General features: G+C 43.2%; 1 protein-coding gene across 1 annotated transcript in view; it reads right to left on the reverse strand.

The window, feature by feature from the left end:
- The window catches only part of sema3e (sema domain, immunoglobulin domain (Ig), short basic domain, secreted, (semaphorin) 3E), a 53,843-nt gene extending 29,258 nt beyond the window's left edge, over positions 1 to 24,585 (reverse strand). Inside the window, exon 1 of the mRNA XM_088996861.1 lies at positions 24,399 to 24,585. Coding sequence (XP_088852987.1) covers positions 24,399 to 24,534 — 136 coding nt within the window. The 5' untranslated portion in view covers positions 24,535 to 24,585. The remainder of the gene's footprint in view (positions 1 to 24,398) is intronic.
- Positions 24,586 to 27,503: the final 2,918 nt, after the last annotated feature.

Here is a 27,503-nt window from a genome sequence, read left to right on the forward strand (position 1 = left end):
GATGACGCTGGCAGTGAGGAAGATGAAGAAAGCAAAGGCTGAAGTGAGGCTGAAATGATGGAAGTTGAAAAAGGAAGAGTGTTGCATGACATTTAGGAAGGAGGTAAGACAAGGACTAGGTGGGCAAGAGGTACTTCCAGATGACTGGCAAACTACAGCGAACATAATCAGAGACACAGGTCGGAAAGTACTTGGTGTATCGAGTGGAAGAAAGGTAGATAAGGAGACCTGGTGGTGGAATGGGGAGGTGCAGAAGTGTATACAGAGTAAGAGGTTAGCAAAGAAGGAGTGGGACACTGAGAGGACGGACGAGAGTAGACAGCAGTACAGGGAGATGCAGCGCATGGTTAAAGTAAGTCAAAGTCAAAGTCAAAGTCAGCTTTATTGTTAAATATGCTAATATGCATGACATACAGCACAGATGAAATTAATGTCCTCTCGGACCCAGCGTGCAAGACATGCAAGGCACTTATAACGTGGCTAAAAAAGACATACAATTGACAACAGACAATACATGTAATTTCTGTATGTAAAGTGAGGTAGTGTCGTATGGAAAGTGAGGTAGTGACGTATGTAAAGTGAGGTAGTGACATATGTAAAGTGAGGAAGTGACGTACATAAAGTGACGTAATGTCGTAATTGCAAAACAAACAACTAGAAAGGGTTGAAGTGAGGTCTTGTCTAATGAGAAATAACAAAAAATAGAGTTCAGGATGATCGTACAGCATGTAGCGTGTACTCAGAGTTCGGTGAGTGTGGCAGTGGGAAGGGGCAGGCTGGGCAGGGCTGGGAGGGAGTTGAGTCTCCGGACTGCCTGGTGGCAGAAACTGTCCTTGAGCCTGCTGGTCTTGGCTCGGAGACTCTGCAGTCTCCGACCCGATGGCAGCAGGCTGAAGAGGCTGTGGGAGGGGTGGGTGGGATCGCCAGCGATCCGGATGGCTCTGCGGGTGAGGCGGGTGTTGTAGATGTCCTGAAGGGGGGGGAGAGAGACACCGATGATCTTCTCAGCTGTCCTCACGATGCGCTGCAGAGTCTTACGGCAGGACACGGTGCAGGCGCCGTACCACACAGTGATACAGCTGGTCAGGATGCTCTCTATGGTACCGCGGTAGAAGGAGGTCGTGATGGGGGTCGGGGCTCCAACTCTTTTGAGCTTGCGGAGAAAGTACAGGCGCTGGTGGGCTCTCTTGGCCATTGATGCCGTGTTGTGGCTCCAGGACAGGTCATCGGATATGTGCACTCCCAGGAACTTGGTGCTGCTCACTCTCTCCACTGCAGAACCGTCGATGGTTAGTGGAGCATGCTGGGGGCGCACTCTCCTGAAGTCCACAACAATCTCCTTCGTCTTCTCCACATTCAGACGGAGATTGTTGTCCTTGCACCACGTGGCCAGGCGGCTGACCTCGTCCCTGTAGGCTGTCTCCTCGTCGTTGTTGATGAGGCCCACCACAGTCGTGTCATCCGCAAACTTTATGAAGAGGTTGGAGCTGGGTGATGATGGTGAGCAGTCGTGCGTGAGCAGAGTGAAGAGGAGGGGGCTCAGCACACACCCCTGGGGGGCCCCTGTGTTCAGCGTGATGGTGCTGGAAGTGTTGTCGCCAACTCTGACTGCCTGTGGTCTCCCCGTCAGGAAGTCCAGCAGCCAGTTGCACAGGGAGGTGCTGATCCCCAGTTTGCTCAGTTTATTGGTAAGCTGTTGGGGGATGATTGTGTTGAATGCTGAGCTGAAGTCGATGAACAGCATTCTGACGTAGGAGTCTCTGGTCTCCAGGTGGGTGAGCGCTGTGTGGAGAGCAGTGGAGATGGCATCATCGGTCGAGCGGTTGGGCCGATATGCAAATTGGAAGGGGTCATGGGTGGGGGGGAGGGCAGCCTTGATGTGGTTCATAACTAGCTGCTCGAAGCACTTCATGAGGATGGGAGTGAGTGCGACCGGGCGGTAGTCATTGTGGCAGGTGGGGGACGACTTCTTCGGGACCGGGATAATGGTGGTGGCTTTGAGGCACGTGGGCACAACAGCCTGGCTCAGGGAGGTGTTGAAGATGTCCGTGAAGACATCTGTGAGCTCCACAGCGCAGTCTCTCAGAACACGGCCAGGAATGCCGTCGGGACCCGGGGCTTTTCGTGCGTTGGTCCCTCTGAGGGATCGCCTCACGCTGTCCTGGGACAGTGTTAGCACCTGTTCGCCGGGAGGTGGTGGGGTCTTCTGTGCTGGAGTGCTGTTGTCTGCCTCGAAGCGGGCGAAGAAGTCGTTCAGCTGGTTCAGCAGAGTGGTGGAGTTCTCGCAGGTCTGTGGAGTGGGCTTGTAGTCTGTGATGGTCTGTATCCCACGCCACAGGTTCCTGGTGTCACTGCTGTCTTTGAAGTGGTTGGCGATCCTCCTGGAGTGCTGTCTCTTGGCCATCCTGATGCCACGTGACAGGTTGGCCCTGGCTGTCCTCAGGCCCAGCTCATCGCCAGCTTTGTAGGCAGCGTTCCGAGCCCTGAGGAGCCTGTGGACTTCACCCGTCAGCCATGGCTTCTGGTTGGCCAGGATGGTGACAGATCTGGTGACAGTCACGTCATCCATGCACTTCCTCATGTAGGAGGTAACAGAGTCTGTGTACTCTTGGAGGTCGGTGTTGTTGTTGTAGGTGGCCGCTTGTCTGAACATGTTCCAGTCAGTGTTGGAGAAGCAGTCTTTGAGTGCCTCTGACGACCCATCAGGCCACACCCTTATCTGCTTCTTGACTGGTTTGACGACTTTGACAAGAGGCCTATATGCGGGCATTAACATGATAGTGGAGTGGTCCGAAGCTCCGAGGTGGGGGAGGGGGTAGGCTTTGTAGGCTCCTTTGTGTGTGGTGAAAACATTGTCCAGAATGTTGTTACCTCTCGTCGGAAAGTTAATGTGTCCATGGAGATGTGGAAAAACACTTTTCGGGTTGGCGTGGTTGAAATCGCCAGCCAGGATAAGGAAAGCATCTGGGTGGGCTGTCTGTTGCTCGCTGATGTGCTGGTAGAGTTCATTCAATGCCGCGCTCCTGTTGTTAATTGAGCTTGGGGGGATGTAAACTGCTACCAGCAGTATGGCACTAAATTCCCTCGGCAGGTAGAATGGCCGACATTTTATGACCATAAGTTCAATCAGTGGCGAACAGTGTTTGCATACCACAACAGCGTTGCGGCACCAGGCATCACTGATGTAAACACAGAGTCCCCCGCCGCGAGTCTTCCCCCCCTCGACGAGCGCTCTGTCTGCCCGGAAGCTAGTTTGCTGGGCTAGCTGGATGGCACTGTCCGGTATGCTGTCGGTCAGCCATGTTTCCACAAACACAAAGGCACAACACTCACCCACGGTCTTGGAAGTTGAGCGGAGAAGTCTGATGTAGTCCATTTTATTGTCCAGCGAGCGCACGTTAGCCAGCGTGATGGTAGGAATGCAAGGCCGGTGGCGGCTAGCCGCGGCTAGCCGCGAGCCTAATGCGAATAATAAAGGTGGCAAAGGCCAAACATGAGGCTTATGATGACTTGTATGCTAGGCTGGACAGCAAGGAAGGCGAGACTGATCTTTACAGGCTGGCGAGACAGAGAGACAAAGATGGTAAGGACTTGTAGCAGGTTAGGGTGATTAAGGATAGAGATGGCAATGTATTAACAGGTGCCAGTAGTATGATGGCAAGATGGAAAGATTACTTTGAAGAATGGATGAATGAGGAAAATGAGAAGGAATAAAGAGTAGAAGATGTGACTGTTGTGGACCAAGACGTGGCAAACATTAGCAAGGATGAAGTGAGGAGGGCGCTAAAGAGGATGAAGGGGGGAAAGGCACTCGGGCCTGATGCTTTACCAATCGAGGTATGGAAGTGTCTTGGAGAGGTGGCGGTGGTGTTCCTGACTGGGTTATTCAACAAGATCTTAAATGTTGAACAGATGCCTGATGAATGGAGACGAAGTGTACTCGTGCCCATTTTTAAGAACAAGGGAGATGTGCAGAGTTGTACTAACTACAATGGAATAAAGAGCCATACAATGAAACTATGGGAAAGAGTAGTTGCAGGTAGACTAAGAGCAGAAGTGAACATTTGTGAGCAGCAGTATGACTTTATGCCAAAAAAGAGTACGGCAGGTGCATTGTTTGCTTTAAGAATGCTGATATGTGCTGATAAGTACAGAGAAAGTCAGAGGAATTGCATTGTGTCTTTGTAGATCTGGAGAAAGCGTATGACAGGGTGTCCAGAGAAGAGTTGTGGTATTGCATGAGGAAGTCTGGAGTGACAGAAAAGTATGTCAGAGCGGTGCAAGACTTGTATCATGACTGTGAGACAGTTGTGAGGTGTGCTGTCGGTGTAACGGAGTAATTCAAGGTGGAGGTGGGACTCCACCAGGGGTGAGCTCTGAGCCCATTCTTATTTGCTATGGTGATGGACAGGCTGACAGACGATGTTAGACAAGAATCTCCATGGACCATGATGTTTGCAGATGACATTGTGATCTCTAGCGAGAACGGGGAACAGGTGGCGGAGAAACTAGATATGTGGAGATATGCCCTGGAAAGGAGAGGAATGAAGTTCAGTCGCAGCAAGACAGAATATATGTGTGTGAATGAGAGAGATCCCAGTGCAAGGGTGATGCTACAGGGAGAAGAGATAAAGAAGGTGGAGGATTTTAAGTACTTGGGGTCAACTGTCCAGAGCAATGGAGAGTGTGGAAAAAAGGTGAAGAAGCGTGTCCAGGCAGGCTGGAGCGGCTGGAGAAAAATGTCAGGTGTGATGTGACATAGAAGGGTTTCAGCTAGGATGAAAGGAAAAGTGTATAAAACAGTGGTGAGACCAGCCATGATGTTTGGACTGGATACAGTGCCACTGAAGAAAAGACAGGAAGCAGAGCTGGAGGTAGCAGAGCTGAAGATGTTGAGGTTTTCTTTGGGAGTGACCAGGTTGGATAGTATCAGGAATGAGTACATTAGAGGGACAACTCATATTAGAGGATTTGCAGAGAAAGTCAGAGAGGCCAGACTGAGATGGTTTGGACATGTCCAGAGGAGAAAGAGTGACTATATCGGGAGAAGGATGCTGAGCCTTGAACTGCCAGGCAGGAGAGGAAGACCGAAGAGGAGGTTTATGGATGTTGTCAAAGACGACATGAAGGTAGCTGGTGTGAGAGAAGATAATGCACAAAACCGGGATAGATGGAGGACATTGATTCGCTGTGGCGTCCCCTGAAGGGAAAAGCCGAAAAGAAAAGAAGATCATCATCATCATCATCATTGTCATTATTTACATTACACAAATGAGTTTTCATCTAGTTAAAGCTCAAGGTGCTACAAAGCATGCTAAAAATCAGCTCTAATACTAATTCAATAAAAACAAATAAATAAATAAATAAATAAATAAATAAATAAATCAGAAGTTGGGACAAGCTTCAGAGAACAACAACAACAACAAAAAAGATTTAAAGATTCCACAGGCTGAGCATTTCTTAAATGCTCAGGAAAGGCCACTCCAGATGCGGTGGGTCAGGGAATTTTGTGAACGCCCCTTCTCCCATGGTAGATTTGTTTGGGGATGGTGGAGGGGTTTGGTGCCACGGGACCAGAGGTGCTGAGAGAATGTATGCAGGTTGAGGAAGTATTTTACATTGACTGGAGCATTACCACGGAGACAGAACTGGATTTTGTGTTGAATTCTGTAGGTTATGGGGGGCCATTGGGGATTCTAAACAATAGCAGTAGTGTGTTCATATTTGTCGATTTTCCTAAGTGCCCAAGCATCCGCGTTTTGGATTGATGTAAGGTTTTGGCAGGCATACCAATGTGCAAACTAGTGCATTAATCAAGCCTGGTGGAAATAAAGGCATGAATGAGTTTCTCAGAATCAGCAAAAGACATCAAAGGACAGGGCTTAGAAATGTTCTCGAGATGGGCGAAGCAGGTTTTTTACAGATGTGTGATGTGGCTGTTTGTCACTGCACACGCGAGTCCATCACTACAATGAATATCAAGACCGAGATTTGTCATATAATTAAAACGAATTATTAAAAATCGAACTCATCTTTTTCACCGATACAATGACATCAGTTGTTGTGAGCTACAGTTTCAGAAAAATCCAAAGTCAAAGTCTAAGTCAGCTTTATTGTTAAATATGCTAATATGCATGAAATACGGCACAGATGAAATTAATGTCCTCTCGGACCCAGCGTGCAAGGCACTTATAATGTGGATAAACAAGACATACAATTGACAACAGACAATACATGTAATTTCTGAATGTAAAGTGAGGTAGTGTTGAATGTAAAGTGAGGTAGTACTACTAGTGACGTATGTAAAGTGAGGTAGTGGCGTATGTAAAGTTAAAGTAAAAAAAATGCCAAGACACCAGCATGTGTCTACATATGCATGGTAATCGATGAGGAGGTTTCTTCAGCCGTCATCTGTACTTTTTTGAAGCGAACTAAAGTCTTACTGGTCGTATCGGCCCTATTTATATATCCCTAATGTCCAGGCATGGCGGCGCCGGACACAGCTATGATAGGTCCCTACTCTCAGGTTAGGGGGAGCATAGGACCCCTCCCTGTGGCCCCACTGATTGTTCCTACATTCCTGACTAACGACTGGCCTGTTTGCCCCCCTCCCTTCGGTATCACCTCATCAGCATTACGAATGTTGTCTAACCTGTTTTGCCTAAGCAGGCTATTGTATGAACGATCCAAATTGAATCTCACCCCACCAGTCCTGTTTAAAGAAGGATTTTGTTGTTTTATGAGAATCGCTTCTTTTACTCTCCTTTCAAACCATCTATGTTCTTTTGCTAAGATTTTAACCTCATTGTCGTCAAATGAGTGGTTGCTAGCTTTTAGGTGCAAATGTACTGCCGATTGAGGCCCACTCGTATTATCCCTGCGATGTTGATATAGTCTTTTTTTGAGAATTTGTTGAGTCTCCCCAATGTACCGCTCCTTACAATTTTCATTCTTACAATGTATTGAATAAACTACATTACTTTGTTTTTCATTTGGCAGCCTATCTTTTGGATGCACTAATTTTTGCCTTAACGTGTTTATCGGTTTGAAATAAGTAGGAATTTTGTGTTGCCAAAGGACTCTTTGTAGTTTTTCAGAAACTCCTGCAATGTAAGGTACTGCTACTCCTCTCCTTTTTGTATCTTGAGAATTTTTGGTTTCGTTCCCTATTCTTTCTTTCTGACATTTGTTGAATGACCACTGAGGGTACCCACAGTTAGTGAGGGCTCTCCTGATATGTTTTGACTCATTTTCTCTACCTTCAATGCTTGTTGGTATTAGTTTAGCCCTATGCTGGAGGTTCTGATATTAGGGATATATAAATAGGGCCGATACGACCAGTAAGACTTTAGTTTTTTTGTTTGCAATCGATTAAATAAGTCCTTCCGAATCAATTCGAGCCGTCTGCACTCCAATGTAGCACCCAGAAAATGTACAAGATGGCGCACAAGCTCGGTTGGAAATGGACTGATTTCTCCCCTGGGAATTTGTGTAAACTTACACCTTCTTTATGCGTGTGACCGCAATTGGCTGTGACACACAACGATTCACCATTGCGTTATTCATGTAGTTTTCCTTCTAATTTCGCGATCAACACGGTGTTCTCAGATGAAAAAAAGTAGCCAAAATGCATTGTGTGTCGCATTCTCGGTCACGGGCGTTCCCACGGTGACGTCACTTAGGGCATCGTCATCAACTTGAAACCAAGACTTCCTGAATATTCAGTGCGAGCCTTAAAACGTAAAATATAGCTATATGCGGTGGAATCTTTGTAAAATGCGCTCAGTAGAAGTCATTTGAAGTGATTTTACAAATTATGGACGCAACTTGTCGGGAGGTGTCGGTTGTCCTTTAAAGTAGCATTTCTGAATTTCCTTACAATTTTCATTCTTACAATGTATTGAATAAACGACATTACTTTGTTTTTCATTTGGCAGCCTATCTTTTGGATGCACTAATTTTTTCCTTAACGTGTTTATCGGTTTGAAATAAGTAGGAATGTTGTGTTGCCAAAGGACTCTTTGTAGTTTTTCAGAAACTCCTGCAATGTAAGGTACTGCTACTCCTCTCCTTTTTGTATCTTGAGAATTTTTGGTTTCGTTCCCTATTCTTTCTTTCTGACATTTGTTGAATGACCACTGAGGGTACCCACAGTTAGTGAGGGCTCTCCTGATATGTTTTGACTCATTTTCTCTACCTTCAATGCTTGTTGGTATTAGTTTAGCCCTATGCTGGAGGTTCTGATATTAGGGATATATAAATAGGGCCGATACGACCAGTAAGACTTTAGTTCGCTGACGAAGCCTCTTGGATAGGAGGCGAAACGTCCGACACCTTCAAAAAAGTACAGATGAAGGCTGAAGAAACCTTCTCATCGATGGACCACTCCTGTACGACTGAGAGCTTACACAGACGATCTGCATGGTAAAGAAGAAAGGAAAATGGCGGAAAAGAACAAATGATAGTCATTGCACAACCTTTTTTAAAAAATGAGTCACCCTTTTGTTTCAATTTGATCCACGGCGGCTATATTTTTGAAATGGGGAACCAACATTACCAAAGGATGAATGTTTGATGTGAGTGTGAGAGTCCGCGTCTTGGTTTCGATCTTTTCTAAAAATCCGGTTGCCAACCTTCGGAATGACAGAAATATATTTCAGTCCATTTCGATCGTTGAAATTGATGCAGGGACATTTTTTAAGACCAATGATGTGGACAGTGGTTGAGTCTGGGTGCTGTCAAGTTCACAGAACCTTATAAAAATCAGACAAGAAACTGAAAAGAAATGGTAGGATGCCCGGAGTAGAAGGGACAGGACTAAAACAAGGTAATGAGAGAAAGAAATGTAGCATGAAACTAAGAAATAAAAGAAAAAGTAGATGAGGGGAAAAAAAATACTAATTTCCTCCCTTTCGAGACAAAAATCCTGATAAAAAGAATAGTTTATAGTGTCGTTGAACTAATTGCTATGATTAACACATCGATGAGAAGGTTTCTTCAGCCGTCATCTGTACAAAAGTGAAGGTTTCGGACGTTTCGCCTCCTATCCAAGAGGCTTCGTCAGCGAACTAAAGTCTGACTGGTCGTATCGGCCCCATTTATATATCCCTAATGTCCAGACATGGTGGCGCCGGACACCGCTATGATAGGTCCCTACTCTCAGGTTGGGGGGGCAGAGGACCCCTCCCTGTGGCCCCACTGATTGTTCCTACATTCCTGACTAACGACTGGCCTATTACCCCCACTCCCACCGGTATCACCTCATCAGCATAACGACCCTCATCAGCATTACGAAAGTTGCCTAACCTGTTTTGCCTAAGCAGGCTATTGTATGAACGATCCAAATTGAACCTCACCCCACCAGACCGGTTTAATGAAGGATTTTGTTGTTTTATAAGAATCGCTTCTTTTACCCCCCTTTCAAACCATCTATGTTCTTTCGCTAAGATTTTAACCTCATTGTCATCAAATGAGTGGTTGCTAGCTTTTAGGTGCAAATGTACTGCCGATTGAGGTCCACTTATATTATCCCTGCGATGTTGATAAAGAGAACCAACTCGCCTTCTTGGATTGTAAAGTAATTATAAAAGAGGACAGAGCGCTAAAAACAGAAGTCTTTAGGAAGGCTACGCACACTGACAATACTTACTTTTTGACTCTAACCACCCTTTACAACATAAACTAGGAGTTATCAGAACCCTCCAGCATAGGGCTAAACTAATACCAACTAGCACTGAAGGTAGAGAAAAGGAGTCTAAACATATCAGGAGAGCACTCACTAACTGTGGGTACCCTCAATGGTCATTCAACAAATGTCAGAAAGAAATAATAGGGAATGAAACCAATAATTCTCAAGATACAAAAAGGAGAGGAGTAGCAGTACCGTACATTGCAGGAGTTTCTGAAAAATTACAAAGAGTCCTTTGGCAACATAAAATTCCTACTTATTTCAAACCGATAAACACGTTAAGGCAAAAATTAGTGCATCCAAAAGATAGTCTACCAAATGAAAAACAAAGTAATGTAGTTTATTCCATACATTGTAAGAATGAAAATTGTAAAGAGCAGTACATTGGGGAGACTCAACAAATTCTCAAAAAAAGACTTTATCAACATCGCAGGGATAATATAAGTGGACCTCAATCGGCAGTACATTTGCACCTAAAAGCTAGCAACCACTCATTTGATGACAATGAGGTTAAAATCTTAGCGAAAGAACATAGATGGTTTGAAAGGGGGGTAAAAGAAGCGATTCTTATAAAATATTATATGGCTTGAGGAACCCGCAATAAGAAGAAAGGAGCGTCAGCGCAGAGCGCCGATGCGTATGTGGAACTGTTGCGGCTTGGAATTGAAGCAGATTTATGTGGAACAGGAGATGTGAGACAATCTCTTTTCGTCAATGGATGCTACAGCTGCATGTTTGCTTTCAACATTTAGCTTGTAGTTGACATGCACATTCCACCATGATGTCCCTGATCCACTGGTGGAAAGTCGCTTTGATCCTCTCCTCTTTCATCTGGAACTGTTTCATGTCATCACAAAGAGGGTACAGCAAGTCCTGAAGAATGAATGTCTCTCTGTGTCTTTGTTTTGTCATATTGTCTCTATGCTGTCATATTATTTGTTATTTAGTTTTTTTTTTTTTGTTCTTTTGACTTCAAGATGGCGCCGCGAGAGTGGCTGCCTTTCCAGCAGCTCATGTATTTCGTTTTTCTACTTTCATTCCTTTCATCACTTTGCTGCTGTGAAATGTAAATTTCTCCACTGTGAGACTAATAAAGGCATATCCAATCCAATCCAATCCAAAACAACAAAATCCTTCATTAAACCGGTCTGGTGGGGTGAGGTTCAATTTGGATCGTTCATACAATAGCCTGCTTAGGCAAAACAGGTTAGGCAACTTTCGTAATGCGGATGAGGGTCGTTATGCTGATGAGGTGATACCGGTGGGAGTGGGGGTAATAGGCCAGTCGTTAGTCAGGAATGTAGGAACAATCAGTGGGGCCACAGGGAGGGGTCCTCTACCCCCCAACCTGAGAGTAGGGACCTATCATAGCGGTGTCCGGCGCCACCATGTCTGGACATTAGGGATATATAAATGGGGCCGATACGACCAGTCAGACTTTAGTTCGCTGACGAAGCCTCTTGGATAGGAGGCGAAACGTCCGAAACCTTCACTTTTGTACAGATGACGGCTGAAGAAACCTTCTCATCGATGGACCACTCCTGTACGACTGAGAGCTTACACAGACGTATGATTAACACAACAACACTCTTGATTAAAAACACAACAGGTGTGTGCTGCAATCACACAGCTCAGTCTCTCCTGTTATTATGTGCAGCTGTAGTCGCGTCTTGAACTGATGAAAAGGCAATGAGGGGGATTTCTACATCTCATTCCCCTGCACTTCGTTCTCAAACTTTGCTCCCTGTTATACAAAGCCACTGAGGACTTTTTTGCCACTAGTTATAAATTTGAGAGAAGGTGGCGGAGGGGTTTCCACAGTTGGCCGGGATCCCACATCAAATGGAAAGTGCTCAGGGGAAAAAAAGGCAGACACTTTCATCCGATATGCGGTGAAAGAAGATGCAGATGATTCGTAGCTCTTCAATCCAAATAAAATTTTGCTTTTGTCTAGAGTTTGCAATGGAAACACTGAGACTACAACTTGTTTGCCAGTGAGCAACCTACTTTTTCATTGGCACGTCTCTCAGAGGACAGGGTGGAGAGAAGTGAGGCACACAAACTAGGAGATCATAATAAATAAAACTGTCATTCATCATTTCATCAACCTAATTTTTTTCAATACCAAAATCAAAATGAGCGATCTTATTATGGCGGTTGCTCACTGACTGAAGATCTGCTAATCAACAAACAAGACTTGAAGACAGGGTGGAATGTGACAAATTTGGGTTGTTCTGATGCCCTCAGCATCAATGTGGTGTCCTGCAGAGGTCTCCATGTCCGCAGTGGGTTTCAATTATTGGAAAACAACCTTGTGCTCAGGAATCTCACTTGTGCTTGTATGTGTGATTGTGGGAGATATATCACATTGCAAGATTATTAGCCCACCCCTGTGGGATTCCTAATGTCAGATAACGACTTTAACTAATTTCAACCTTACTTCTCCGCGATGTCAACGTCTAAACCAGCATGATCTTCTTTCAAACTGTTTTCATTTATATGGTGCACTACATCATATTGTGCATAGAATAGAAGCTACAATCGTGGGAAGCTACCTAAAGAGAGGACAACACAATTGAGCTTTTAAGCTGCCATAGCTCGAACAAAGTGCTTTACAGAACATCTAAAACACTACATCCAAGAAATCCGCCTATTAATTTTTGTATAAGGTGCATCATATTGAAAGACGCATATTTGGCTTTTGAGAAAATTGAGTGCTTTTAGGTGTCCCTTATAGGGCAGAAAATATCATAAATGTTTCAACAAAGCTCAAATAAACATTGCATTTTTCATTGCAACCAGCGTTCAATGTCAAACTGGGAATTAAGTCGCCTAAATTGATCATGTTGCATTCGACTCATTTTCTCTACGTTGTGCGTCTTCGGAACAAAGCGAATGGAATGGAAATATACTATGTTTTTCAGGATGTTTGTGGCAGTTTATTGGTTGCTTGACGGCAATCTGTCATGATACAAGGTAGAAAATCTCAAATTAGAGTTTACTGATTTAGATTTTGTTACCTCATTCATACATACATTATGTTCTGTAAAACTGGGATGTGTGCAGTTATTTTGTGTCCTAATCCAAGTTAAATGTTTCTATTGGCTTCACAGCCGAAATGTATGTTGTTAAACTCAATCGTCAAGGGTCCAAAATCAGATGAGGTTATCAGGCGTTTACATGGTTGTGCTCTCTTGGGAGTGGAAATGTAGTCTGTGATAGCTTCGGTAATCTTTGCCTTCACACCATCGTCCACTTCTTGTTTTTTTTCATGGGGAAAAGGTCAAAGAGAACGTCGGAGGGAGCTTCATCAGCCACCTCCCTCCATGACACCTGATTAATGAACGTGCATACACATTGGGAGAGCTACTCTTCCGAGATAAACACACTAACATACAGACACACACAAAATAAAATAAAATAAGCAATGAGATGTAAACCAAGGGAAGTGCGCTGAATATATCATTTGACCTTTGTCATCCTTAGGATTCAAATGTGAAACTTCCATTTTGCCAGGTTAATGTTTACTATTTAAATGTAGGACTTCATGCCATCATGTTTACTGTTTTCACTATTAAAAAAAGAAAAAAAAAACATGTGATCCTCTATTGATTTGAAAAACACCACACATGCATTCCCCGTCCTGGAGCAAAGTGAACGCCCTATCAGTTTCAAACTTACAGGTCATTTTGTTGGCAGTAGCAAATTTGGAATTACAGGTGAAAGAGGCAGGCAATCTTAATTCCACGAAAATTACGATTTGTCTAATCACTAATCTCAGCCTTTTGTCACCAGTCATAATCGTTCACTACGTTTGCTGACAAGTCATGCAGCATATAACTTGAAAGATTCTGACGATACCATTTGTGACAAGCCTGCATATTTCCATATTCTGCCTTAAAGGACAACCGACACCATTTTTTTTGTTTCCTAACTGACAGAAGAAAAACGTTTTATAGCATCTAAAATACCCAACACACACTGGGTCATATTTTTAGCAAAATGCAAAACGGCAATAAAAATGACTTAGAGTGTCCCAAAACTGCCACAAAATGAGCTCGGAACTGGACTTTTTTCACATGTGAAAAAAGAAAAAAAAAAACTGGACACTTGTAAATATGCGTTGTTGCAATATATCAAAATGCATTTGTTGATTCTGCACTATATACAGTTTTTCTTATGGAACGGTTTTACACATTTACATCTGCACAGTATACAGTTGACACTTTATTTTGTTATGCTTAGAATATCTTGTTTTCTATCCTTTCACCCCCACCCCTACCCCATCCCTTTTCAATTGCTGCTGTAGACTGCAAATTTCCCCATTGTGGGACGAATAAAGGTATTCTGATTCTGATTAAGAAAGTCCCACCCCCATGTTCGTGACGTCACTATTGGTCACACACTGCCTTGATCCAGAATCAAAACAATGGCTTCAGAGAGCTCAGATTCGGAGAAGATGCTTTCTTGTTACTCATACAGTTATGAATTTGATTCAAATAGTTCTGAAGAGGAAAGCATAAATGTTTGCAATCGATTAAAGAAGTCCTTCCGAATCAATTCGAGCCGTCTGCACTCCAATGTAGCACCCAGAAAATGTACAAGATGGCGCACAAGCTCGGTTGGAAATGGACTGATTTCTCCCCTGGGAATTTGTGTAAACTTACACATTCTTTATGCTTGTGACCGCAATTGGCTGTGACACACAACGATTCACCATCGCGTTATTCATGTAGTTTTCCTTCTAATATCGCGATCAACACAGTGTTCTCAGATGAAAAAAAGTAGCCAAAATGCATTGTGTGTCGCATTCTCGGTCACGGGCGTTCCCACGGTGACATGACTTAGGGCATCGTCATCAACTCGAAACCAAGACTTCCTGAATATTCAGTGCGAGCCTTAAAACGTAAAATATAGCTATATGCGGTGGAATCTTTGTAAAATGCGCTCAGTAGAAGTCATTTGAAGTGATTTTACAAATTATGGACGCAACTTGTCGGGAGGTGTCGGTTGTCCTTTTAAGTAGCATTTCTGAATGTTATATATGTTTGAGCAAAATACTGCGGCAGGAAATAATGAGCTGCTGTTGCCATGGTCACTTGGATCTCCATTTGTTGTGTGACCCTTTGGGTGCACAGTCAATAAATTCAAAGACACTGCTGGAGTAAATCCAAACACCAAACCTTCAGCTGCATATCTAACGAGGTCATAGACAACATGTGAAAAACGCAGCCATTACTCCGACTGGCACCCTCCAATAATCCTTTCAGATGTTACGTCTCAAATGTTTCATTAGAATTGCAATTTATGAATTTTATTTTGGTGAAGCAGGAGATGGCAGCACTTAGCACACTCAGATAAAAGCACGACTGCCCAATATATTAATTCTACCTGCAGGCCAAACATTATTGCTTTTATGACGGAGGTTGCGGACCGTATGAAAATTGATCACGAGCCGCATTTGGCCCCCAACTTTGGACATTATGGTCTACTGTAACTAAATACAGTGTGGAATCGTGGGTGTTTTCTCACTACGTATGATTGATGTAGAAATTTGGAATGTCTACGGTTTTGTGGTTATCTCAAGCAAATCTGTCTAAACACATTGATAAAGAAAGGGTGGCGATATCAGTGAAAGTGAACATGCAAGGCATGCATTTATTTGCATGCTCGCAAGGTCATTCAAGACAGATATGGACAACTGCCCCGAGCAATTCATGTGCAGAAGCCGACAGAAACTTGATGATCCCGATTCGCACAAGCTCATGACACGTACAAGGTTTCAGTTCTCTGATAGTACGGTAGAAAGATTCACAGGGCGTAGAATCAATCAAACAGTACAGTTAATTGTCTTTGGAGATGTTTTACCTCATGTCCGGACTGACTCAGTTCATGCACAGAGGGTAGGAAGGACTGAAGTGAAAACCCAGCTGTTTGGTATCTCTCTTTTTTGGATGCAAAATAACAGCCATTAAAATCTATTTAATATTCCTCTCATTTATAACAACGGCTGAAGAAGCACCTAAAGCCCTAAAGGACTGTGTTTTGTTTATTCATGTGTGCCTTACTCTACTGATTTTCTTTGGAAAGGGTAAAAGGACTGCATTGTTTGTAGGAGAGAGGCGGTTGAGGAAGTGCCTTCCTCTGTTTTAGTGATGTTTTCAGCATGTTCACTTAAATGGGCTGTCTTGTAAATTGCTCCAATTCTCAAGTGCAAATATTCCCTCCACATTAGTCGTGGCCATCATTCGCAGCACTGTAACAAGATCCATCTACACAAGTTAAGATAGCAGATGTTATTGTAATATTTTTCTATATTCTGAGGGAATTTGAATCTCATCTCAGCACACTCCCTGAACTGCATCCACACCATCATCATATTGATGAACAAGTCACGTCTCACACCGTGCATGAATGGGACTTTTCAACTTGGGGACAATCTACAGTAGATATCCACTGACAAACCGCAGCAATGAGTTATGGATACACACACACATACGCACACACACACACACACACACACACACACACACACACACACACACACACACACACACACACACACACACACACACACGCACGCATACACACATATATACACACATACACACACACACACACACACACACACACACACAAACTCAGTTTGAAGCAAAGACAGGCGATGCAGTTTGGTATAATGTACAGCTTTTTACCACAGGATCTTCGGGTTGTTTCTGAAAGAGCGTGGAAATGTGACTGACAATGATCATCAGTCTTGTATTGTGTTGAGAATCACTGGAACACATTTTTGGCACAGTGGATCAAATACACTTTCACATACCATGCACACTGCTTACACGCAATAATACTGACCTAAATTTGAAGAATAAGTAGGCGAAACGTCAACACTGGATCTGGGGACTGAACTTCACATCCTTTACAAATTCAAACTCACACCCAGACTTTGCTTCATCCCAGAGGACCGGAGCTAGTGCCGTGGAGGCGGTATGAACATGTTCGGGTCGGTTTACATTAAACCAAATGCTTTGTTTGTTAACATAACTGTAACAAAAACAGTGCATATCGTGGTGAGCTAAACTGGCATCCACGGAATATTGACGATATTAGTCTAGCTTCACCTTAAGTTAATGCAGCTAGCCAAATCAAAATACAGATAAAGATTGAAAGTAACAGATTACGCTTATAGGACAACCAATGTCACTTTTTTGTTTCCTAACTGACATCAGAAAAACATTTTCTAGCATCTAAAAACCCAAAACACGCAGTATGATATTTTAGTCAAATGCAAAACACCAATAAAAATGACTTCGTGTCTAAAAAGTACTTCAATTTGAAACCGGAAGTGGCCAGTTTAAGAAGGCCCCGCCCCCATGTTCATGGTGTCACAGCAAGACGTCTTGCCTTGCTCGAGAATCAAAACAATGGCTTCAGATTCGGAGAATATGCTTTCTTGTTACTCATCCAGTTATGAATATGATTCAAATAGTTCTAAAGAGGAAAGCATGCATGTTTGCAATCGATTAAAGAATTTAATCCGTGTCATTTTGAGGCGGGAAATATAGCACCGAATGTGTGTCATCTGGGGGGGGGGGGGTGTAGCACCGAAAAGAGGCAGAAGAGGGCGACAAAGCTCGGTGAAAACGGGCTGATTAATTCCTTGCAATTTTTTTCAGTGAATATCAAATAGATGGTTGTTGCCACACACAAGGATTCACCATCGTGTTATTTATGTTTTCCTTCTAATTTCACCATCAACACGGATCAACACGATGTTTTCAGACCAAAAAAAGTATTGCAAAATGCATTGAGGTGATGCAAGGTATGTCCTTTCTCGCTGAGGGGCGTTCCTTCAGTGACGTAGGGTGACGACTCGTCACCAACTCAAAAACAAGACTTCCGGAATATTCAGCGCGAGTCTTAAAACGTAAAATATAGCTATATGCGGTGGAATATTTGTAAAATATGCCCAGTAGAAGTCATTTGAAGCCATTTTACAAATTATGGACACAACTTGTCCGGAGACGTCGGTTGTCCTTTAACCTGAGCAGATGAGACTGGACAGCTGCGGGCGCAAGACTTTAAAATAAATAAATATGAATAAATCCTGGCCCTGACTTTCCATTTCAATTTCAGAATAAAATTAACTCGAGGACATGTAACTTAACTGTGTATTCTTGTTTCCAGGAGAAGCAAAATGTCTTTGCCCTTGAGGAGCTATTTGAATTATGACAAGAACATTCTTTAGCATCACCCAGAAGGTTCAGAATGAGGTATTGTTTTACAAAGGTCTGCCATTTGCTTCAGTGAATCTAGTGAGCTGGTTATTGGAATGTGAACCAGACTCTGCCAACACTCTCAAATATGAAGACGAGATATCTTAGTGTGAAAGAATCATTCCCATCTTCTGAGCTTATACCTTTTCCACTTTGACAACAAGGTCCGCCAGTAGTGGGTTTATTTGTCCAGGGAAAGCAATTTTTTTTTGTCAAGTAGAAAAACGGCCAGTCAGGCACTGACGTGCCACTTACAATTCTTCTTTTGCACTGGACATTATTTGGCTTGATGTAGGATAAGTGCTTACAGTGGTCCCCCTGCCCCCCCCCCCCCCCCCCCCCAAAAAAAAAAAAAACACAAAACACGAATGTAACACATTGTATAGTGCAATTTTCTGTTTGTTAGATATTGAAAATATCAACCTGGTATGGAGAATATCATTCAGTAACTGACACCAGTTCTAGTGCCAAAACACAAAGACAGCAGAAATCATGCTTCGTGACTGATGTTTTCTGTATTTTGCACTCACTATTTAAAATTGTTTGACCCCACCTTTCTGCAAAAATTTAAATGAATCATGCAAGACAAATGAATAAAAATCACACTTTACAGTTGTAACTACTCACTCCAACAGCATTTTGTGTTTATAAATTATTGACCGTTGAAATCCCACACCTATATCCAACCATGACTAACAGGCTTATGTGGAATTACCCCTGTGTTGCTATAGAGATCAAAGAAATGTGTGAGAAAATGACAATATTTACTCTACAAAGATTAAACCCGTATCATCATCACCCTTACCAAGTGAACCAGACTATTTATAATGCATATCACTAAGTATGCAGGCACAAATTTCTTCATTCTCATTGTTGATTACTTCGTCCGATGTTTAATTAAAGAAACCCTTATTGTGGATTATCGCCCTAATTGTTGCACAAGACAAACAAGGAGCTGCTTCTTTATTGGATTATCAACATGAAAACAGATAAGTGACATGATACATGCAAGTCGCCATAGGAATGAGTCTTGTGTGAGGAACAATCGAGGGTTTCATTTTGCGGAACCAAGATGAAACTTTTTTGTGTGTGACTCACTGAGATTGATGATTTCATTTCCTTTCTTCCTACAACTTGTTTGATCTTGTGAGCAGTGAAATGGGTCACTTTACATGTTCTGGCCTTCCTGTGTGGTGTTTGCATGTTTTACCTGGGCCTGCGTGGGTTTTCTCAGAGTATTACAGTTTCCTCCCACATTTAAAAAAAGCATAGCAAGTTGATTGAACACTATTAATTGTCCCTCGTTGTGACATTAGATTGGATTGGATTTGCCTTTATTAGTCTCACAGTGGAGAAATTTACATTTCACAGCAGCAAAGTGACATATACATTATATATTTTAAGTGACAATATTATATATTATATATATATATATATACAGATTATAGATAATGGTGACCAAGCCAGAAGATGAATAGTTATGTTTCGTAAATAACTATCACGCCCCAAAAGAGAAATTAAATTATGATGATGATGATTAATTACTATTGTAGTTCAGTAAGGTGTAAACCTACGAACATTTGACTGGATTGTTGGCTGCTGGCTTTGCAGTACTAACGCTACAGTGTTCAACGGTCTGAATTGTTGATCTTGATTCAACATATTTTAATTCTGTGTAAATCCCAAAGCAGACGTAGGCGCAGCCATTTTATCCTGCTGACTATCCTTAAGAAATCTTGTGCTGCTACCTTCAGATTTATGATTTGATATACAAGTTGGGGACTGTGAGTAGAGGGAGTAAGTGTGAAGTTTGGCTTCAGAGGTTTGATTGAGCAACCAGTTTGTTAGTTGCTTCTTGTCCATCACCAAAAGTCACAGTTCCCGCATCATCTCATTGCGAGACACACCCATACAATAGAGAGATCATACATTTTGTAGAGAGCTATTTGCCTCTAAAAAAAACAAAACAAAATTAAAACAAATTGGCACAGTACAGAATTGCTATATACTGAGTGTGGTTCTGATCTTTAATATTATTTAATTTATTTTTCTTTATGTAATCTTGTCTCCATGATTGGTGGATGATGGATGGATGGATGGATGGATGGATGGATGGATGGATGGATGGATGGATGGATGGATGGATGGGTGGGTGGGTGGATGGATGGATGGATTGATGGGTGGGTGGTAGGATGGGTGGATGGGCGGTTGCATTGGATGATTGGATGGACAAATGAGTGGAACATTATTGAAACTATGAGAAATCATGAGGTTCTTTTTAAACAAGTGGACTTCAGGAACATTTCTGTGACATTTGTTTGCTCATATCTCCCACATTGGCAACAAACAAAATCACATGCGAGGCCAGTGTTTCCCATTAGGGGGTACGCCTACTCCTAAGGGTACGTGAGCACATTCCTGGGTGTTCTTGGGAACATTTAATAATCTATTTCCCAGATCGATAACTTTTTCCACAGCCATTCCAAAATCAGACTGGTGTCAACATAAGTCTCTCACAAAAGTTTAAACACCTTTTTAAAGGGGATTTATTCAAATGAACTATATTTTGGGGGGTGGTAAATACAATAAAACTAGGGTATCATATATTTCATTCATTTTTCAACATGCATTATTTCAATGTACATTGTTTTCCAGGCAACAGTATGGTAATAATACAGAAACAATTTCATTTTGGACAATGATGAGTATGTGGTTATTCATAATATGACAAAAATATTTGGTGAGTACGTGTCTCGGCAAACTACAAATATGGCCGAAACTGTAGTCCAAAGATGAGTGTCTTGGTAAAAAACTACAAATATGGCCGAAGCTGTAGTCCAAAGATGAGTAGCACAATTTTTCCCCCAGAGGAGAGAGCTGAAATGAAGGCAGGTGTGCCAGCAGCTAAAAGCCATTCAGAAATCAAAGGGTTCCAGCTCCAGAGGTCAAGCACCTACCGGGACTTCCTAGAGTGGTGGAAATGGGACAGTATTGGTGCAGCATGTGATCCAAAGTGTGGAGGATGCCGCTGTGGAAAATGTCAACCAGGCGGCAAAGAGATGACTCTCGCAGAGGAACGGGAACTTGAAGTAGTAAGGGACAGCCTCACCTATGTCACAGAGGACCACCACAGCGAAGAGCCACACTGGCATGCCAGGTATCCCTGGGTGGAGGACCCCATTTCCTTACCAAACAACAGAAAAATGGTTGAGGCTACATTCCTGAGAACAGAAAAACAATTGGCCAAAAGACCGGAGTGGAAGTTGGCTTATGCTGCACAAGTCCATGATATGGTAAATAGAAAAGCAGCCCGCAAACTACCCAAAGGCACCATCACCAGTTGGGATGGACCAGTTTGGTATCTCAGTCACGTCATTGCTCCAAACCCACACTCGGTTACAACTCCAATAAGAATTGTCTAGAATAGCAGTCAAAGGTGCAGAGGTGTCAGCATGAATGAGCTGCTGATGAAAGGCCCTGATGTCCTTAATCAGATTCGAGCTATACTGCTCAGATTCAGATGTGGAGTTCATGCTGCCCTGGGAGACATAAAAAAGATGTATAACTCCGTCTGGCTGGAAGACCAAGAAGTGCATCTTCACAGATTCCTCTGGCGAGATACTGAGAATGAGGACCTGGGGGAATACGCGATCTCAAGAGTGAACATAGGAGACAAACCTGCAGGGTGCATAGCGCAACTGGCAATGCGTGAAACTGCAAACCTCCCCCTCTTTGCCCACCTTGAAGAGGAACGTCTAGTGATTCATAACGACAGCTACGTTGACGACATCCTTACTTCACACAACAGCCTTGTCCAGCTAAACTCCATCACAGCCAATGTGGAGAGGATCCTGAAGGCCGGAGGTTTTGAGCTGAAGCCATGGGTCTTCTCTGGGCAAGGTGGGAGGAAGGAACGCTGTAATGAGGAAAGGACAAAGACCATCATCCTACCAAATCAGATGGGAAATGATGACAACAAAGAACTTGATCTGGGCTACAGAGTTGAAGACGATAAGCTCCATGTCAGAATTGGAATCAACTTCTCTAAGAGGAAACAAAAAATGTGGCTGGATGAAGACCTTCTGAAAGACGAGATCAGAGCCATGACACCCAACCCTTTGGCGCGAAGAGAACTTCTCAGTCAAGTGTCAGGACTGTACGATCCAGTTGGCCTTGTGACTCCTACCACACAAAAGGGAGCTATTCTGGTGCGGAACGCATTTCAAGAGGCGAAGGCTGAAAGCTGTCCAGTCAAAGACACATGGGACATTGCACTCTCAGATGGACTCAGAGATGATGCAATCGATCTATTCGAGGAGTACCGGCAACTCAGCACGATCATGTTCACTAGGGCTCTAACTCCCAAATGCTTCATTACTGAACCACCCTCTGCGGTCACATCCTCTGATGGAAGTGAGCATGCTTATGGCGCAGTGATGTACTTGAAATGGACCACAGACCAGGGTCCTATCATTAGACTGGTCAAAACAGTTGCAATGGTTTGGAGAGCGGCAAAAAGAATCTCTCAACAAGTTGAAGCCTTGGACGGCCCAAAGTGGGAGGCAGTCTCCTCCAAAGGAGCCATCTCTGTGGAAGAAAGAAAAAAAAAACACAGCTCTCAGAGGGCATCCAAGAAAGAGCTGGTCTGATCCTGGAACCAATTTCTTTGGAGCAAAATCTTTCCTCAAGGAACTGTATAGCTTCTTGGATGGCTTGGATGAAACAACACTGGAGGATGCAGCAGCCAAAAATGGAACTAAGTGGATGTGGAAAATTCACCCCGCTGACTCTCCACACAGGAACGGTGCAGCAGAGGCCGCTGTACGTATTGTAAAGAGGGCACTCCAGAGTCTTGGTAAAGAGTACGGGCTCAGCTTCTCCGAGTTCCAGACAGCTCTCTACACTGCAGCAAACCTCGCAAATGAGCGCCCGATTGATGCCAGAATCCAGAGTCGGGAAAACTGCATCCAATATATCACACCAAACAGCCTCCTTCTTGGTCGTGCATCTCAAAGTGGAGACCTCAAAACATTTGACTTTTCCATCTAATCCCTACAAAAGGCTCAGGGCAATGCCTGCTGAGGTAACCAGGTTCTGGAAATCTTGGAGTCAACTCGCAGGTCCCAACCTTGGTGTCCGAAGCAAATGGCACTGCTGAAAGAAATGTCACTGTAGGAGACATTGGATTGGATTGGATTGGATTGGATATGCCTTTATTCGTCTCACAGTGGAGAAATTTACATTTCACAGCAGCAAAGTGATGAAAGGAATGAAAGTAGAAAAACAAAATACATGAGCTGCTGGAAAGGCAGCCACTCTCGCGGCGCCGTCTTGAAGTCAAAAGAACAAAAAAAAAAAATTGTCTGGTTATGTGACCAAAATGCACTAAAGGGGTCACTTCAAGCTTGGCTGAGTTATCAGCACCAACCCAGATGACAAAGGCATTGTGAGGGATGTCCACATCCGGATCTATCCCAGCTACTGTGTCCCCCTGACAAAAACCCCAAAGGCGAAGCCCATCCATTCCAATTTAAGCAGCCTGAGGAAACAGTTCCAACCCACTGTTCTGCACAGGGACGTAAGACGGTTGGTTGTTCTACTACCTGCTGAAGAACAGAAATAAGAAAATCTTGGCAAGACCACCATACTTACTTCGTTTGCCTACAGTTGGCAATCTTCCCAATGTATCCATGGAAAGATTGAGTGGGAGGTGTCTCGGCAAACTACAAATATGGCCGAAGCTGTAGTCCAAAGATGAGTGTCTTGGTAAAAAACTACAAATATGGCCGAAGCAGTAGTCCAAAGATGAGTAGCACCATTTTTCCCCCAGAGGAGAGAGCTGAAATGAAGGCCGGTGTGCCAGCAGCTGAAAGCCATTCAGAAATCAAAGGCTCTCACCAGAAGCAACCAATCCTTAAAATAGTCAGTTGCAATACTGCTCAGGTTCGGTTCGGTTCAAGTACTGCTCTAGGAGTTTACCAAGACAGTAGAGTTCAACTGTGTAAAGACCAGGGTGGCTGACGGTGAGAGAACCTGATATTGTGACTGTTTATTTGATCATTTGATTTGATGGTTTAATGTCAAAACCAGCCTGTTAAGCCTTCAAATGTATACCTAATTGCTGTTTGTGTTTTACCTTCTTCAAAGGTTTTTCACCTTGCAAACTGGCAAACTTGCAAACTTGCAATCTTCCAATTGTCCTTTCAATGAGAAAAGAGACGATTAAGTCCAAAATAAAAGAGGAAAAAGAAAGGAGAAATCTGTCTCATCATTGGAGTCAAGGAGTGAAGTCCCAGTGTAACCCCGGTCAACACAGCCAAAACCCCTTTTTCAAGTTAGGGGGAAAACTCAAAAAACCAACATAACTTGACAGTACGCAAGCCAAAATAATGTTGGGAATCATTGCTCTGGACAACACACTGCACATTTCTTACCTTTGTGTGAGAGGCGTATTCTGGGATAAACACTGTTGGCTGTGTAAACTGTATTCGGAACCAAATACAATGTCATCAGTGCCAAATAACTGGTCCTCAAGCAGTCCTCCATCCTCTTAACAAACAAGGTCCACATTTATCTGGAAAGAAAGCCTGCAAAGGATGCTAAAGCACCAATGGAAAAATGATCACGAAATGATCTTGGCAAAAACTAAGAAAAATCAGTCTTCTTGAAAGTCATGGTCCAATTATTGATCATCATCATCACAGTCTCCTTTTTCTGTAATAGCAGTCTGCTGGCAACATCCACGCACAAGATTGGTGGACAGCACTGACAATTATTTTCTCACTAGCTTTTCATCACTGAGGAGGAGAGGTCCAATTGTTGCCTTCATGCTGCAGTGCCTACTCCTCTTCATATGTTGGTCATTCTCTTTGTTTGCCTAAATCTTTAGTCAAATGTATTCTTTCCCATTCCAAAGGGAAAAAAGAAAAAGAAAACGAGAGAATGCCATGCAGCTGATCAATAAAACCACATTGCATTAGTATTTCCCAGCAGGCAGAAAGCACTGTAGTGCGTCTCTTCCACTTGAGTTTTCTGAGTCAGTCAATCTCTGGACAGGAGCACTGCAGGAACGCCTGAGCAAGAGAGGGGAGGAGTAGGGAGCCTCACGCCTGGCGTGCGCTCGCTATGTACAAAGCAATAAAGTGAAGCTGTGAAACTGTAAGGCTCCGCTCAAACAGGAAGGGAGGATCCCCAAACCTCACCTCAAAAGTGAGTCAGTAAAAAGAATTGCCAGCACCACTACCGATCTGGCCATGTGCCATTGTGTAATGATTGTTTTGTTTAAAGGCTGCCTGCAACCGTGTCAACTGTTTGTAGTGAGCCTCATCAATCGGGTGTAACAAGTTTCAGCAAGGTGATTTGTGCCAATGAGAAGCTGTGCTTTGAGGGACACCAGCATGTTGTCCTCTCCGGTATTCCTCAAACTTTCACCACTTCGTTTCATACCTTGTCCAAACAGTCCTCAGCCAATATTGTCGCTTTGCGCACTTTGTCGTGTTGTCCTCTATGTGGTGCCACAATTACATAGCCGCACAGTTGGCATGCAATTTCAAGTGGATGGTGGTTTTGTGTATCGAGGATCTCATACTGATTTTTTTTTCTCTCTTTTTACAACTCAATACTTTTTTTTCTCGAAAAGTTAGGTTGCCTGCCTTCCTGCCTGTCTGTGACTCTGTCTGTCTGTCTGTCTATTTAGAGCAAAAATGCCTGTGTGTGTGAAATTTCAGGCAGAGTTAAGAGTATGCGGTGGATTATGACTTTCCAGTTGTTTATTGCCATTTTTTCCTTCCCACTGGTGTATGGACCAAATGTGTTGGAACAATTCTTTTGTTGATGAAGTAGACTGGAAACATTTGAGTTTTCACTTCAGAGATCAATGTATCCACTTTTAATAAGAATGCCTGCACTATTAGCCTTAATTGATTAAAGTGACCAGTCTCAGATAAACTCTCGCACACATGATGCTACTTCCTTACAACATTAACTATGACCGAGAAAATGTAAACACAATTGCATCCGACTTACTGTTGGCATGAAGAAAAAAGGCCTCGATCCAGAATCGGTGGGGTGCGGCAGAGGGAAGGGGAAATCAGGCATCCAGTTAAGAGAGCCACAACATCCCGCCAATACATCTGTTTTTCCTTTTGCATATCTTTGTGAACCAAATTATTCAAAAAACAATTGCTTCGATGACTTCTTTAGTCGTGTGACAGCCAAAGACACACACAAGCGAACACCGTGTCTTGGAGTGTTAAATTACAACAGCAACACGGATTGAGTCGCAGTGAGGATCATGAAATTGCATTTGCCTGCATTAGTTTAAGCAGCTGCAGCCCAGCTCCTCACACCAATGTGGAGGATCTGGTGGCTTCAACTCCCACCTTGCCCCTGTTCCCCAGAGAACCGAAGGACTTTGTGTGTTCACAACATACACAAACTCGATTATGCCGCTGCCTTGTTGCAATTATACACTCTCGTTCTCCGGTCTGGGCAAGACAACTGCTCCGTGTCAGGGGAATGTGGCTGACTGACACACAATCGCCTGTCTGGAGCCAAGGCATTTTTGTTGAGCGTGTGCATTAACCTTTCAACCTGATGAAAGGTTCTCTGCAGGATTTTCTTTTCCCCTTTGCCTAAGCCCCTGGCCCAGATTAATAGCCATTTAAAAAGGCTAATGTACATGGCCAGTGGGTGCAGTATCCATTTACTCATTTCTACCAGTCTAATAGATGCAATCGGTTGTTCTACCCTAGATGGTAACAGTCAGGTTCCCTACATTTTGCTTCATAATCCCCTCTTACTCAGTTTCCACTTCCCTCCCCTCCCCTTGATTTGTGTGAAACTAGTAGTGCTGGATGCCTCCCATGTAGCACGCATCTCTCCCAGGAACAACTGTGGAAAATAGTTTGGGGCAACGTGGCGTGAACATTCTAATATTTTTATTTTGAAAAAAATCTGATGTGTTAAAATGATTTAAACTTTATTGCCCCCATTCACTTCGAAAAAGGGAAAAGGAAATAGTGATGATGTTTCTTAAATTTACCTGTTTGGGGGGACTTTTATTTCCCTTTCTGGGATTTGCCTTAATTCTCTTAATGCCCAAAAAAAGCCCTGGAACCTTTTTTGACCCCCCTCAGCCCACCCCATACCCTGACTTACCTATTATTTCATTTGGTTAATAATCTCCACAGGAATGGAAATAACATTTTTCCTTTAGACATGATGTTTAATCAGAATCAGAATCAGAAAGCCTTTAACAGTCTCACAATGGGGAAATTGGCAATCTACATCAGCAAATTTGAAAGGGGTAGGGGGATGTCAAAAGATAAAACAAAGTACAGTAAAGTCTCGTTATATCGATATCGGATATATCGATAGTCCCGGGTATATCGATACTATTTCTATGCACGCACGGAGAAAATTACATGCAAACAGGGTCGGATATATCGATAGTCCCGGTTATATCGATATTTTTTTCGGAATCCCTTGGATATCGATATAACGAGACTTTACTGTATTCTATGCACAAAAGAAAATGT

This window comes from Hippocampus bargibanti, linkage group LG05 (genome assembly GCF_051943395.1).
Source record: "Hippocampus bargibanti isolate YZ-2025 linkage group LG05, ASM5194339v1, whole genome shotgun sequence".
Classification (NCBI taxonomy): Eukaryota; Metazoa; Chordata; class Actinopteri; order Syngnathiformes; family Syngnathidae; genus Hippocampus; species Hippocampus bargibanti.